This window comes from Pelecanus crispus, chromosome 8 (assembly GCF_030463565.1).
Source record: "Pelecanus crispus isolate bPelCri1 chromosome 8, bPelCri1.pri, whole genome shotgun sequence".
Classification (NCBI taxonomy): Eukaryota; Metazoa; Chordata; class Aves; order Pelecaniformes; family Pelecanidae; genus Pelecanus; species Pelecanus crispus.
The window spans coordinates 37,455,358-37,470,416 of NC_134650.1; the positions used below are offsets into that span (position 1 = coordinate 37,455,358).

Genomic DNA, 15,059 nt, shown 5'->3' on the forward strand with positions numbered 1-15,059 from the left:
AGAACTATTCTGTCGCTCAGCTAGTCTCTCTCTGTTTGAGCACGAGTGAGATGTTGGTCATCGTCTGTCCTGGTTTCAGCTGGTCCTTTTTGGCACCCGAACAGGGACACGAAGGGTTCGAGATAACGACAGATCTGACCAGTGCGTGTTAAAACAAATCTGTGATAAGCATTCATTATATAAGTTTAATAGTTGCTGGTCACAATATCACTTTATTCGCTCTCAGAGTTGTGGTGCTTGTTCTCAGAGTTGTGTCATGTAACACCTTACTTGCCCCGTAGTGGCTACGCACCACGGGCCACCCTGCACAGCATTTTAACCTGCGTGACCATGGAGGGAAAAGGGACTGCTGCGGTTTAGCCCAGCAGGCAGCTAAAACACCACACAGCCATTCGCTCACTCCCACCCCAATGGGATGGGAGAGGGAAACTGGCGGGGGGGAAGTAGTAAAACCTGTGGGTTGAGATAAAGGCAGTTTAATAGGACAGAAAAGGAAGGGAAAAATAATAGTAGTAATAATAACAAAGAATCCACGAAACAAGTGATGCACAATGCAATTGCTCACCACCCACCAACCAATACCCAGCCCATCCCCGAGCAGCAATCGCTGCTCCCCCACCAACCCCCCCCAGTTTCTATAGTGAGCATGACACCATATGGTATGGAATAGCCCTTTGGCCAGGTTGGGTCAGCTGGCCTGGCTGTGCCCCCTCCCAGCTTCTTGTGCACCTGGCAGAGCATGGGAAGCTGAAAAGTCCTTGACTGGTGTCAGCACTAGTTAGCAACAACTAAAACATCAGTGTGTTGTCAACATTATTCTCATCCTAAATCCAAACCACAGCACTATGCCAGCTACTAGAAAGGGAAAAAAAAACCCAACCAAACAAAAAAACCCTCTAACCCAGCCTAAACCAGGACATCATTGTGTCTGGCACCAAATATTTAATGATCACTAACTTCACCTGGGTGCAGCAGACACCAGTGGTTTATTTATGGCAAAAAATTATTACCATTTTGGCAATAGCATCCAAGAGCTGGTAAGTAACATGGATAGTAAAGATGTAGCATGACATTAAATCTAGATTTTGATTAGTATAGTAGATCTGTGCAATATAACTTCCCTGAGTTCACTGCACTTAAGAGGCTTTTTTCCATGTAGCTTTAAAGCTGAAGTGACAGACTGTATCATGAGAAAGACAGCTAAAAGAAGCCAACTTTAGAAGTCACAAATTCAGAAAACATTGGAGAGATTGGCAAGTGCTTCACCAAACATTTACATTAAACATGAATTGTTGTTCTGATTACATCTTAAAACCAGTAAATGAAGAACCATTTTTTTAAACAGTTACTCATCTCCTACTAGCATTTATTTTTAAATTTTTTAAAGCACAGCCTATCAGTGCAAAATATTACTCTCTCAAATAAGCTACCTTTATGAAACACTACTACAAAAACATAATTAGTCATATTAACCACAAAAAAGATAGGTCTCATATCTGCTTTTTGCATTTTTGTGCGTTTTTTTTTTAATAGTTATTATTCATGGCAGATACATACCAACTTTAACAGGTAATTACACAAAGTGTGTGGTTTTGCTATAAGCTCTCACTGAAGTCAGGACAAATGACCACAACTAAACAAACCTGGGGGGGGCGTAAAACCCAAAACTAACCCTAACTTTTACACTACAATTTAGACACAGCAAATGCTCCAATATTTGCATCTGATTCTGTCCAAAATACTTGCTCAGTTTTCCAATAGGTGACCAAGTCTTTTCTTACCTATTTATGTTTTCGATTGTGAAAAGCTTGAAATGCTTTCAGAAAGGGAGTGGATTTGTAGACATTGTAGGATCTTATCTTTTGGGGAGGGTGTCACAACTATTCTCCTGTCTTGCACTGGTAGGCATAACTAGTTCACAGTAGGAGAAATATTTAAATATGTAAATTCTCACCTATGCATGTTGACAGTATTGATAGCCAAAGTAAATCTTCAAGACTGTGACGGAGGACAAGGTATGACGTAACACTACTCAGTGAAATACTTGAGAGGAATAAATTGGTACTGAACAGAATGGTGAACTACTACTATTGTCTGTAGTAATTCTCATAATAATGTTAAGTGCATTATATTGCATATACATAAGAAACCAAAAACATATCCGTAGAAAACGAGCAGAACTGACCAACCCACACCACCAGACTAGATTTCTTAACCATATTAACTTTTCAAAACTGTACCCGACATATGATTTCTGCCTGTAACAGAAAAGATAGCATAACAATATTCTGAATTTATACAGAAAATAATATTTAATTTCAAGCTCTGCTACAAGAAAGCCTAAAGTAAAAGTTAAGCAACTACTCCAACTAGCTGTATTAATGATGCCTTAGAGCAGAGGCCAAGCAGCCAATGCAGATCTAGCTCAAGTGGCTTAAAGTTTTGCCTTTAGGGTTAGCAAAAGAGAAGAGGTTACATATGCTGACAAACAGAACATTTTCATGGTTTAAACAGATCACCCATGCTCTAATATCAATTCTTTCAAAGTGCTGGTGCTCAGTTTTTGCTACTGTCTTTGGACAGCAGTTTCCATACCTTCAATGCTCTGTAATATTACACAGCAGTAGAATAAATGTGGTTCTTTAACTGATCACATCAAGAACTGGACAACAGCTCGATAACATCTCCTAAAGCATGGTGCAACAGAACCAGTTTTAATCCTCCAGAACCCACACAAGGATGCTATAGATTAGTTCTGTTTCTCTTTAGAATATACCTTCTGACTTTATTTTGCAGTTAAACATTTTTGAGAAGCAGGTAGGAAAGGCTTAAGACTCCTTCTATAAGATGTCTGGAACTTATTTCTGATGAAGTAAAAATAATATGCCCTTTGCTTTTAATAGGCACAGAATCACAATATCGCAACCACCTTAACTTGAGTTTATTGCTAACAAATTGCTGCAGTGGAATTAAAGCTCAAACATGAGCCAAAAGAGTAATGAGCACTGCCAGATGAGCTCTAACAGCATAGAAATAACCATAGCAATTTTACTCAGACACTACTATAAACATCAGTTTGTAGATCTGATTAAAAAAAAAAAACAGCAACAAAAAACCCACGACTGATCATGTAAGTTGGACTTGCTACTTTAACTGCAATAGGTACAATGTGAGCTATGCATGCACTGTGTTTGTGAGAGCTTTCATAGTACCATGAAAATTAATCTGATGGGACTGAGCTATTCCAGTGATGCTTTCACATATAATGCTTTTTTTCACATATAATGCTTTGCAAAACCTTTACCTGTAATTGTCCTTGTCAAAAAGGCTGTGGATTCATAACACTTATTAAATTGAAGTCTTCAAGCAACTGGACAGTGATGATAGCAGTTTTATAAGCTGAAAAGCCCCAAACTGATTTCATAATTAAGGAGTGTTTTCCATTATACATTCCTGTATTATTAACTTATACTTAGCAGAGGTTAGGAAGAGTAAAGAGATCCTATACATCTGCTAAAGCTGCCTTCTAGGATTTTCACGTCTTTAGCATTTTCAGGTAGACATCACTGTAGAAGCCAGAAGATTTGGCAAAATGCATCTTGGTATTGTTTTGTCTCTCCAAAACTCTACAAACATTACCTCACTTATACATAACGCCACTGTGTGTTGCTTTGAATTTACCGCAAAAGATAGTTCTCAATGCAAGCTATTACTATGATTAAGTACCATACTACCGGAGGTGGGGAGAAACCATGCAGCTTTAGGTAAGTACACAAAGAACAGCCTTTTTTTAAGCTCTAACCTGGGATCGTGAGTTTCAGCTGCTTCTCGTTCTGCTGCTGGCCTTTTAGCTGAGGTTAAGCAATCACTTTTCTCCATCTCAGTTTCCCCATCCGTAAAAGGGAGGTAGAGACATTCACGCCATTTCACAATCGTTATGACATCTATAAAGAGGCCTTCAAGGAGTATTGTTACTATGAAATATACATTTATTATGATTCATCATTGGTCTATTTATCATTGTATTAACAGAACTTGTTCCTGTTTTCCTTTTAGTTACTGAGAGGACACACTGTTATCAGTCCAGCAAAAATGAAACTGATGTTTTTATTTTTACTAAATAATGACTTAAATTTCTTTCTTTGTTTAGGGATAAAATATAACATGGGATTCCAGCAACCAAAAAAAGTAAGTTTTCAGAAGTACATATGGAAAGTTGTACCCATATTCCAAGTATGGAGTACAGATAGAGATGGCTCAGATAAGGCCACTAGACTGGAGATGAAGCACTGAAAAGAAAAGATGCATCAAAGCTTTGCCATGAAGTGCAAATTTTGGTTTTAAAATATGAATTGGATAAGCTATGCAACTTTAGTTTTATGAGTTTTTTTCCTAGGCTAGATATTGCTAAAAGATACTGTAAACTTTGCATATATTAATAGTCTGTCTGAAATTGTTCTGATCAAATGAATGTCTTGAGAGGTACTTAAAAATAGGCTAAAGAAAAATACTGATGAAATTCCTCCATCTAGTGGCTGTTAGCACACTCACAGCAGCAGTGATAGCCCACCACAGCCATTTGCTATTTCAGTTAAAAGACAAGTGCACAATATGCCAAGGAAGAACTGTGCAGCTGCCAGCTGTTACCCAAATGCCATTGCCTAGTGAAATCAGTGTCGTGTGATTGACATCACTCCATCTCTACAGCTCCAGGTTGACCTTCTGGATGAAGGGTTACACTGACAGAAGACATTCAAATCATGGCATTTGAGTTTCCCCAAAACTGTAGGTTTATCATCATTAAAACTGAGTATCTAGGAAGTCTGAATTTGATAACCTCGAAATAACAGCCACATCATGAGTAAATAAGATTGAATTTCAGCCACTCTGTAAAGGGTAATGTTTAGAAATACATCTGGTATTTTACATAGACAAAAACTTAATACACCTTTGACTACCAGAAACAAACTCTGATGGTAAGAGCAGAGTACAACAATCGCTCCCAACAACTGAGTATGTAGTGTCTTGTATGACAAATTACCAGTTGGTTTCCCAGTCTGCCCATTACGTACCACCTCTACTAGCAGAATAACCAGGAAAACATTTTAGGAGCCTCAGTTCTGCAACAACTCACATAGTACTCTTAAAATTGTGTTTAATACTGATCTGTTCTCTTTGAGTTTTGTATGATAGTTATCCATTCAAGCAAATCACCTACAAAATAAAATTTGATTTTTTTTCCCTTCTTTTGTCACCAATGCTTTTTATAATGAATACTGAGTCTTTTTTTTTTTTTTTCCCTCCAATCTCTCACCCTTAAATAAGGATGTGGCAAGATATAACCTCCATGACAGCACAGGTTTGATAAGTTACCTATAGCATCTCTTTTTTCAGCCAAACAGAGACTTGTAAATCACTATTACAATTAAGGTTTCATCTACCATCTTGAAAGAACATGACCCTACTAATCCCCATACTGTACACCTTAAAATTCATCCAGTATCTTATTTTTGAAGCCAGTTTTAAATACTGTTGGGGAGCAAATAAAGACGGAAAATCAGAAATTTGCAATTTATAAAACCTCTAAATAAACATTAAGTATTTTAGGTAAGCAATAAACGTTCTGCAACTACATCTGCTTCCTCTGTTGAAATACTCCCTAGTGGTTCGTACGCCACTTGGCTTCCAGATGAGTTCTCAAAACAGGGATGACATGTGGTTAAACAGCGTCCAGAACCTAATTTTAGTCTTAGAGGCACAGACACGTAGACAGGGATTTAATTCAGCTGCTTTGAGAAGCAAGAAGTAATGGAGCACATCTGGGCTGTATGCCAAAAATAGTATTAACCAGTGAGATCCACCTAATGAAAAAGAGCAGATCCCAGAAACCCCTTTTCCATAGACCTGCTTTGCTTACTCTGTTTTCACTTGCCCAATCCCACCCACAGCTTCATTCCCACCCCTTAGAGCGTCTCATCTGGTCTCAGTTGCTTTGGTCCCAGGCTCACCTCACTCAAGCCTCCCCTTGGGGTCCCTATTCATGCTGCTCTCGCCAAACCCACTTCTCTGTAAAGCCTTCGTGTTCTCACTACAGTCCTTTCTGCTTCCCTCTTCCCACTCTTGCTCCCTCTACATCTTCACTCCACTTTACAAACACTATAAACCTCCCTTCCCTGTCAGGCTTCACTCCATGCACAACTGTCCTCACAGCAAAGATAAGCTACTGAAAGCAGGGTGGGGGGGGAACAGACAGATTTGTGTGACAACAGGGAGGCTGGAATAATTAAGACAGTACTCAAAATACTCAGATACCTTTTCTGGAAATTTCAAAGACAACATATTTAAGACAAAAGTATTTCTCAAAGTCTGGGTACAACCACCACCTAAAATACAGTTACATCCAAATCTGAACTGGAATTTACCTATTCAGGCTCATCTCAGCCTTTGAATTGCATGTAAGCACAGAACAAGATGACAAAGGAAGAGTCATTACCACAATGTAGACACAGCACTGAAGACTTGCGGCAATGCCTTTTGTTGTACAATTCAGATGAACTCAGAGTGTATGAATAGACCCACATTAAGTTGTACAAGCTGTTAACAGTAACACTCTCTCATTTACTAAGATCTTGCATCTTTCCCCCCTCCCCCCCCCCCCATCAGGACTGTGTTTCCAGCAATAACCAGGACAGAAGATTAAGAAAAAAACCCGCAGACGGAGTAGCAACCGTAAAGCAGAGTGATTCATTACACCTATCTGAAAATGTGCCCACTAAGCTTCAAAGCACAGACAGAAGGCAAAGCAGCATAATGTTTGTGATGAAAGATCAAGAGAAAGGTGAAGAAATTAATTCCATCAGGCTCCATAAACGGAGGAGGAGATTTATAATTAAGAAGAGCCCAATTCTGATTTCCATGAACAGCTCCATTCTCAACCTGCCCACACTTAACTCTGAGGACAGAAACAACAACAAGTGGAAAAGTCTCTATCAGATCCAAAGAGAAAGAAAGCAGATAATGAGGGAAACTTGTTCTAAATACAAGAGTAATAATAGAAGAATAATCACTCCTTATCATGTTTCTAGAATATTTGTAGAGGATAAATATAGAGTTTTATACTGTGAAGTACCAAAAGCCGGCTGCTCTAACTGGAAACGTGTCCTCATGGTTCTTAACGGCCTGGCTTCTTCCACAAAAGATATACAGCACAACACGGTGCACTATGGAAACTATTTAAAAAGGCTGGATGGGTTTGATCACAAAGGAATTTATCATAGGCTTAACACTTACACAAAGATGCTTTTTATTCGTGAACCTTTTGAAAAGCTGGTATCTGCATTTCGGGACAAGTTTGAACATCCAAACAATTACTACCACCCGGTTTTTGGAAAAGCCATCATTTCCAGATACCGTGTCAATGCCACCAAAGAAGCATTAAGGACAGGCTCTGGAGTAAAATTCAAAGAGTTCATTCAATATCTCCTGGATGTACATAGGCCAGTGGGTATGGATATCCACTGGGATCACGTCAATAGGCTTTGCAGCCCATGTTTAATAGACTACGACTTTGTTGGGAAATTTGAAAGTATGGAAGACGATGCAAACTTTTTCTTGCACTTAATTGGTGCTCCACAAAATTTAACTTTCCCCAAGTTTAAAGATAGGCACTCCAATGAAGAAAGAACTACCACTAAAATTACACAACAGTACTTTGCAGAGCTGTCTCCTTCTCAACGGCAACGAAGCTATGACTTTTACTATATGGATTATTTGATGTTTAACTACTCAAAACCTTTTGAAGATTTATATTGATTTGAGAGCTGGGACATTTCCACAGTCATATCAGTTGAATTGCATAGCAAATCCAGGAGGCTTCTGTTTATATATACTTGTCTGTTAGTAAACAATTGGTTGAAGAGCAGGAAAAAAAACAAACCAGAACATAAATGGCTAGTGATGTTTACACGTTCACCTTAATTGCCTCCTTTTTCAGATCATATTTTTTCTATAATTTCTCCATATGAAATGTAATGTATAATATTGTATGTCAGGGCTCCCAAATAAAGCACATAATTTTCCATGCTGGTGTGGCCTGTGTTTGCTCTGGGAGGACTGTTTGAAACTGGGGAAACACAACTGATAATTCTATGGTCAAGCCAGTACTTAAGCTCTCTGCTGTTTAGAAAATACGTCTGAAAGTGACAGAGTAGCAAGAAAAAACCCACACTAAGTAATAGTTACAGTTCGTCGGAATCTGCAACACATGTAGCCGTGCACCGAACAGGCACTATGTATTTGAAGTTGGTCGTAGATTGTTATTTCCTGATATTTGTAAGTTAGGGAGAAAGAGTCTATCACACTTAAACTGTTCAAAAACACACTGGTGAAAACAACTAATACTTAATGACCATGTGAGTGCAGTATTAAACCAGATGTTGCAATTCAGAGTGAGGATGTGTTCTCCCCCTTCGATATTTCCCTTATGGCACATTCATGTGCAAAAAGATAAAATGCAGGCGAACATTTGCATCTTTATAAATGTTATTAAGATTCTTTTAATCCTGTGCATTAACATAAATCTCTAGTTTAATCTTCATAGTCACCAGGAATATCAAATCTTTCCTTCATAATAACAAGCAAGAATAAATGCAACTTCCTGCCCAACAGGGTAGTTCTTTTCATTGCTGCAAACAATTTGCACTTGTTTATTCCAGTAACAATTAGATTGACTTAACATGCAAAAAATACTCCAGGTGTTTTAGTTCAGTTGTTCATTTTCTATACTTAAGAAAGTATAGAAAGAAAAGCTTTCTTTCATCTCTAGCAGAAATCTCTTGTAAGAATCAAATACTGGACCCTCTACTCGTTTTGTAAATCTTCACACTAATTCTGTATACAGTATCCTTGTTTACATGTTGTTTAACCACTTGAAGTGATGACATTTAAATTGGCCACATTGGAACAAGTCTCAAACTCTGCCACAATACCAAACTTGAACTCCCCAGTAATTTCTAGAGTTTGTATTTCACAACCAAGAATTCCATCACAACTGGCACTGTACAAATGTACAAACACCTAAGAAGAAACACCTGTTTCAAGTAGTCTCACATTGACAGGTTCAGATCCAAAAAAGTTTACTCATACAGAGTTTAACACATCACAAGTATAGGCATCACTGTTTCCCCAGAAACATCCAGTATTTTTTAAAAAACAAACAAAAAAACAAACAGTATTTTCCCTGTTAAAATTTAAAATACCTTGTATAGAAAGCTTTGATGACAAATACTTCACACATGTCTGACATCACACTTTTACTTTTTATTCAGAGAAAAACTGTTTGCATTAGAAAGGTAACGTGGAACTTGCGTTGTTCTACAAAACCAGTTACCACTCCCGGTCTGCCCAAGCTCCTCATCACTGCCTTGCTGCTGCAGCTAACCACCTACCCCACCTTTCCACCCACCCCAGATGCTTGTTGATCTGCTCAGATGACTAGGGAACAGCCTTTTTATTCAAAGCAATTTTTCTGCTAGCCCAGCTCAGATCAGCAGTGACAGGCTGGGGGCTATTCACCTGGGCTGCTCTGCCCACAGGTAAGTGTGGCAGATAACCTCATTCAACAGGTCACACGGAGGAGTATCCAGGGGAAAACAAGGCACATGAATCACTTCCTAGTGCAGATAGAGGAGAACATTGATTGTGATAGTGGTGGGATTTATTTGGGGGATAGGGTGGCATAGTCAAGACCACCACTAGGAATCTGAGTTATGCCATCCTTAGCATTTGATGATATTAAGTGCTCTAAGAAGTGACAGTACTCTAATTGATGCAACTGATTTGCCTGTAGTTACAGAAATCACAAACAGTCACCAAGATAAGGAAAGGATAATATTTGGAGCCCTCATAGCTTCTTTTTCAGGGTCTGGTCTTGCAAGCAGGTCAGTGTACCAGAGCACAGAGTGTTATCACTGCTTGTGCAGACTAGTGCTGAACTCATTCAAGTCAGCGGGTGAACTTCCACTGAGGGAAGAATCTCAATTCACCTTATTGCAGCACCATTACAGCAGAGAACATGCAGACTCATAGGTTAGCTCTGTGATGCAACCAGAGTGAAGCTGGATATCATTTGTATTCAGACCTCTGCTAGTTTTAGAGAGCTTTAAGGGAAAGATTAAAAAACTTAATCCTACAGCTAGACCCACATCGGAGACCTGACTTTCTTCTTCCTCCTCCTCCCTCACCCCAGTTCCTTTTCAACTTGATGTACATATACACATGAACTCACAGAGCCACAAGGTCAAAGACTTTCTTGGTACAGTTACACATCAGTATGAGTGGAAAAAAATACCAGCAAAATTGCATTTGTGATTGCATCAAACTGGTGCTTTTCCTACCACTACCCACCTCAAGTCTATTTTAATTAAAAACCTCTACTACTCCAATAAAAGCTAACAACAGGGGAATAACATTTTTAATGACAAATGAAGATTAAGACTTCAGCAGGAGTTTATTTTGTCTGGGGTAACAAGCATTCTTTAAACAAAGACTACTTAAATAAATCATTTGCATGGTTATGACAAGCTGTATATGGCACAGTAGCATCTGTTTTACAGTATCTCAAGGAAGACAGAAGTATCCTTCTAGATACTTGAACATACTTAACACTGGCTAGTTGCATTAATTTGGCTTTGTTACTTTCATCACTTACTCCCTACTGACCAGTAGAAACAGTGCAAGAAATGGTTTTAAAAAAAAAAAAATCAGATCTGTAAAGATATATATATTTTAAAGCCAGAAGGGATGCATTACCTTGAACAAAAAAAGCTAAGGCAACAGACAAGTAAACTAATATTTTCATATCAATCAAAACATATAAATAAAAAGCAACAATTTTAACTCAATGGCGTTAAGTTTTCAGACTGCTCATTTCCCTTTGGATTATCTTGTCTTTTTCCCCCCACGTATAAAATCTTTACATTTTCATTTCTGATAATACAATTGAACTTTTTTCAGTTGTTCATTCTGATTTTTTTTTCCATATTTTATTCTTCTCTTCATATGGAACTTTATATTCAATTTCATATGGAAAGTGGAAATTCAAGATTTTGTACAAAACCTCCTATTTTCAGACAAACAGCCTAGCTCAGAAGTCAGCTGAAGCAAACAACTTGCATTGCTGTAATTAGCCAGAATCATTTTGTCAATCCAATTGGGTTTTTTTTTTAATTCTTGATGCATCTTAGGCAAGAGGTGAATTTTGTTACTACTGGACTGTTTACAGTAACTGTAAACAAAACTCTTAGTTCTCACCTTAACATTTTTCAATATTTTTACTCCCATCCTTTTCTGCCCTACCTCTCTACTCACAACTTCTACTGTCTTAGAACTCTGTCCACCCTAGAGTTAATCACTACAAATAGCTCAGGTGCTGACAGCAGTCAAACTGCCCCAATATCTTCCCTCACCACACAGGTTAAACAGACCTGCCTTCCAGCTTCATAAATCTATTGGTTGCTTCCAGTACCAGAGATACTTCACTTGATTCTAGCTGGAGCAGCTGTCCATTACTCCTGATATACTGACAGCTTCTAAAAGTCTGTATTTCCCATTTTAGGATTTCAGTGACCAGCGTATTAGGAGTAAAATATTCACAGTAACAATTCAGGGGTAAGGACCCAGCTAAAGCAATCACAAAAGTTGAGGTATGAAGGCACTGAAACATCAACAGATCAGAATATCAGACCTTATGCCTCCAAAGCAGTCCAAAGCCTACAGCAGAAAAGGAAAAGGGATTAACTCAGGTACAAAAATAAGTTGTGTAAACTAAGTAGGTGTTCCCTGAATAAATCAATAAGAGAGTATTTTTAAAAGAGGCAAGACTATCATTAAGCAGGCCCAATTTGTTAGCCAGCTTTTGCTGTCCTGGCACTCCAAGCTGCCAGTTGCAGTTCTGTCACTCGGAGGTACCTCAGCATGAGAGCTGCACTAACGAACGACGGTGCCCAGAACGCAGCCAAGTGAAACATACTGAACAGTGCAATATGCAGTTTATTATCTGGCTCTGCAAAGTCTGAAACCAAAAAGAGCAATCATTTTTTAATTAACAGATAATTTAAAAACTTGACATTGGGATGCTCTGTACATAAAGTTCATGAGGATCTGAACAAAGCGATCTCTTCTAAGACATTTGTGTGCTTAAAAAATTATCCTTGTAACATAAACAAATTGAGTGATGGTGATTTGCAGATTTTTGTAATAAAAGCTCCCCACACTACAACAGATATTTACTATGGCCGACCTCATACCAGTACTGTCAGTTTATGGGAGTTTATGCCTCTAAAAAAGAATCAAGACTGAATTTTCTTAACTTCTTATGTCCATAACTTTTCAGAATTTGCATGATGGGGTTTCAACACTTTTTCCATAATGATCACTAATATTTGAGTATATCAGACTGCACAACATCAAGAGTTAAGACAGATTGAGGATAGGAGATCACCTTTTTTGCCACAATTTGGTTTATTGGTTTACAGTTGTTGTGGTTTAGCCCCAGCCAGCAACGAAGCACCATGCAGCCACTTGCTCACTCACCCTGCCCTTGTGGGATGGGAGAAAGAAGAGTAAGAGTGAGAAACACTCCTGTGTTGAGATAAGAACAGTTTAATAATTGAAACAAAATAAAATAGTACTAGTAATAATAACAATAATAATAACAGTAATAATAATAATACACAAAGCAAGTGATGCATGATGCAATTGCTCACCACCCACTGACTGATGCCCAGCCAATTCCCCCCAGTTTCTATACTGAGCACGACGTCCTATGGCATGGAATAGCCCTTTGGCCAGGTTGGGTCAGCTGGCCTGGCTGTGCCCCCTCCCAGCTTCTTGTGCACCTGGCAGAGCAGGGAAAGCTGAGAAGTCCTTGACTGGTGTCAGCACTGCTTAGCAACAACTAAAACATCAGTGCGTTATCAACATTATTCTCATACTAAATTCAAAACACAGCACTATGCCAGCTACTAGGAAGAAAATTAACTCTATCCCAGCCAAAACCAGGACACAGTTTATTTTCATAGTCATTGAAGTAAAGAGTTTTTAAAGTTTTTAAAATATGGTACTGAGTTCTGGTGATCATGTTCCCTCCCCAGCTTCATTTGAGCAACTTACTTAGAAAGTCCACTCTTTGGATGATCATACAGTATCTTTTTTTGAGAGAGATCCACAGAATAAAAAGAGATCCACATATGTGGACTGCATGTACTATACATGAATTTAATCCTTCAATTCTTTGTGCTACTTCTCCCATTTGGGTAACACCATTGCTGACAGAGGAAGCAAGAGCACACCTATCGCAAATTCATGTGTAATTATCTACTTATCTACATGCATATGAAATACATAGAAAAAAGTGCAAATAGCATTATACATATGTTAAAGTCTTTCTGTTAACAGACACCTTAATAAGAACTCACAAATGCAGAGGGAGCTACAATCCCACAAAGATGAATTGTAAAATGAATACAAGGAGTATCAGACACATGTATTGTCTTTTAAATAGTTGTTCTTGGTTTCTTTGTACAATAATGAGACTTAATTAGCCAGGCCAACTCAAACAGTACCACATTATCTGGAATTACCAGATAAAAACTGAAAAGGGGTTTCTTTGTTGTTGTTTTGCTTAATTATTATTGCTTTATTATTGACACAAGTTGCTTTAAATCACTGAGTTTAGAGGCATTCCTCTTCTACCCCCCAACAAGAAATCACACAGGTAGCTGGGCATAGTCCAGCCAACCATTTGGAAGAGAAACAACCGTACAAATCTCAGCCCGATCTGTTCATTTTCATTTCAGTGATACCAGAACAACAGCATCTGCATGCTGCAGTAGTTTGTTTTCAGAGCACAATGTTAGAGACAAGTCACAGCACAGCCTGTTTGAGCTGATATTGCTTCAAGGGATTATTTTCAGGTTGGCATTGTTGTTTGTGGTGACTTCAAAGCCTCAGCACGCACCTGCGCACTCTTGAACAATGACTTGGGAAGTGTCCCAAGCTTCATCTGCCAAGAAGCATGTAACTAATTTTTGTGCCAAGACAACAGCTACTGGTTAAGAAGGGCCAGCAATTTTCTTAGCTTTCATCAATGGAACCTAGCAGACAAGCCTGTAAACAAACATCTCTAATGGCTTCCAGCATGATACTGCTTTAAGAATGCACTGGAGCCAAGCAGAAGAGAGAGTGAGACTTTACATTAGCTATACCAGGGACAACTGACACTTACCACAGGTAAGTCACTTTTGCCAAAATTTCTCAGAACTGTCCATTCAAATAGGGGTTTCCAGAATTAAACATGCAGTTAGACTCACAGTGGATTCAACTTTTAAGAATGGCAGGCAGTCACCTGTTCCACACTTCAATTTAATCCTGAAGTACGTGAAAGCATTATACATAATACATCACTTGAGCAGTAAGGGCAAGACAGTATAGAACATACTGACACAGAATGGGAAGACAGACATGATTAAGCCTTGCTCACTGCCACCAAGCTATTTGGTTAACATATTATGAAGCAATAGATACAGCTGGTTGTGACTCATGCTAGAGAATAAGAATAATGTTTGCTTTATGACTAGTCTTAACAGAAACATTCAGCCTTGTAAAAACATTTTCTGGTCTGGTTTAATGAAGAACTCCAAGTATTTAGTTCAAAAATAACACTTTGGGAAGCCCTATGCATACACACAACTCAGCAGACAATTAAATATAGTAAGGAGCATACATACATAACACCTTCTACATAGGCAAACCTTTTCAGTGTCATTTTCCAGACAGTTTCTGCCACAGTGATTTTTACCCACTTGCACGAATAAGCTCTCTCAAATTCTGCCATCCATTGCCATTTTTGCCACCAACTTCTTTAACTGAAGACACACATTTAACAGAATTACAGTGGAGGTCAAGTTTTCCATTATGTACCTACCTTGTATGAGACTTGAATTCTTCTGTTTAAATTCAGCTATTATGGTAGTCCTGGACCTATGTTTCACATTCAGCTT

The 15,059-nt window shown here is 38.5% G+C and overlaps 1 protein-coding gene across 1 annotated transcript in view; it reads left to right on the forward strand.

Moving 5' to 3' along the window:
- Nucleotides 1-7,812, forward strand: part of CHST8 (carbohydrate sulfotransferase 8) — a 145,829-nt gene extending 138,017 nt beyond the window's left edge. The window contains exons 2-3 of the mRNA XM_075715752.1: nt 4,151-4,188; nt 6,664-7,812. Coding sequence (XP_075571867.1) covers nt 4,151-4,188; nt 6,664-7,812 — 1,187 coding nt within the window. The remainder of the gene's footprint in view (nt 1-4,150; nt 4,189-6,663) is intronic.
- Nucleotides 7,813-15,059: the final 7,247 nt, after the last annotated feature.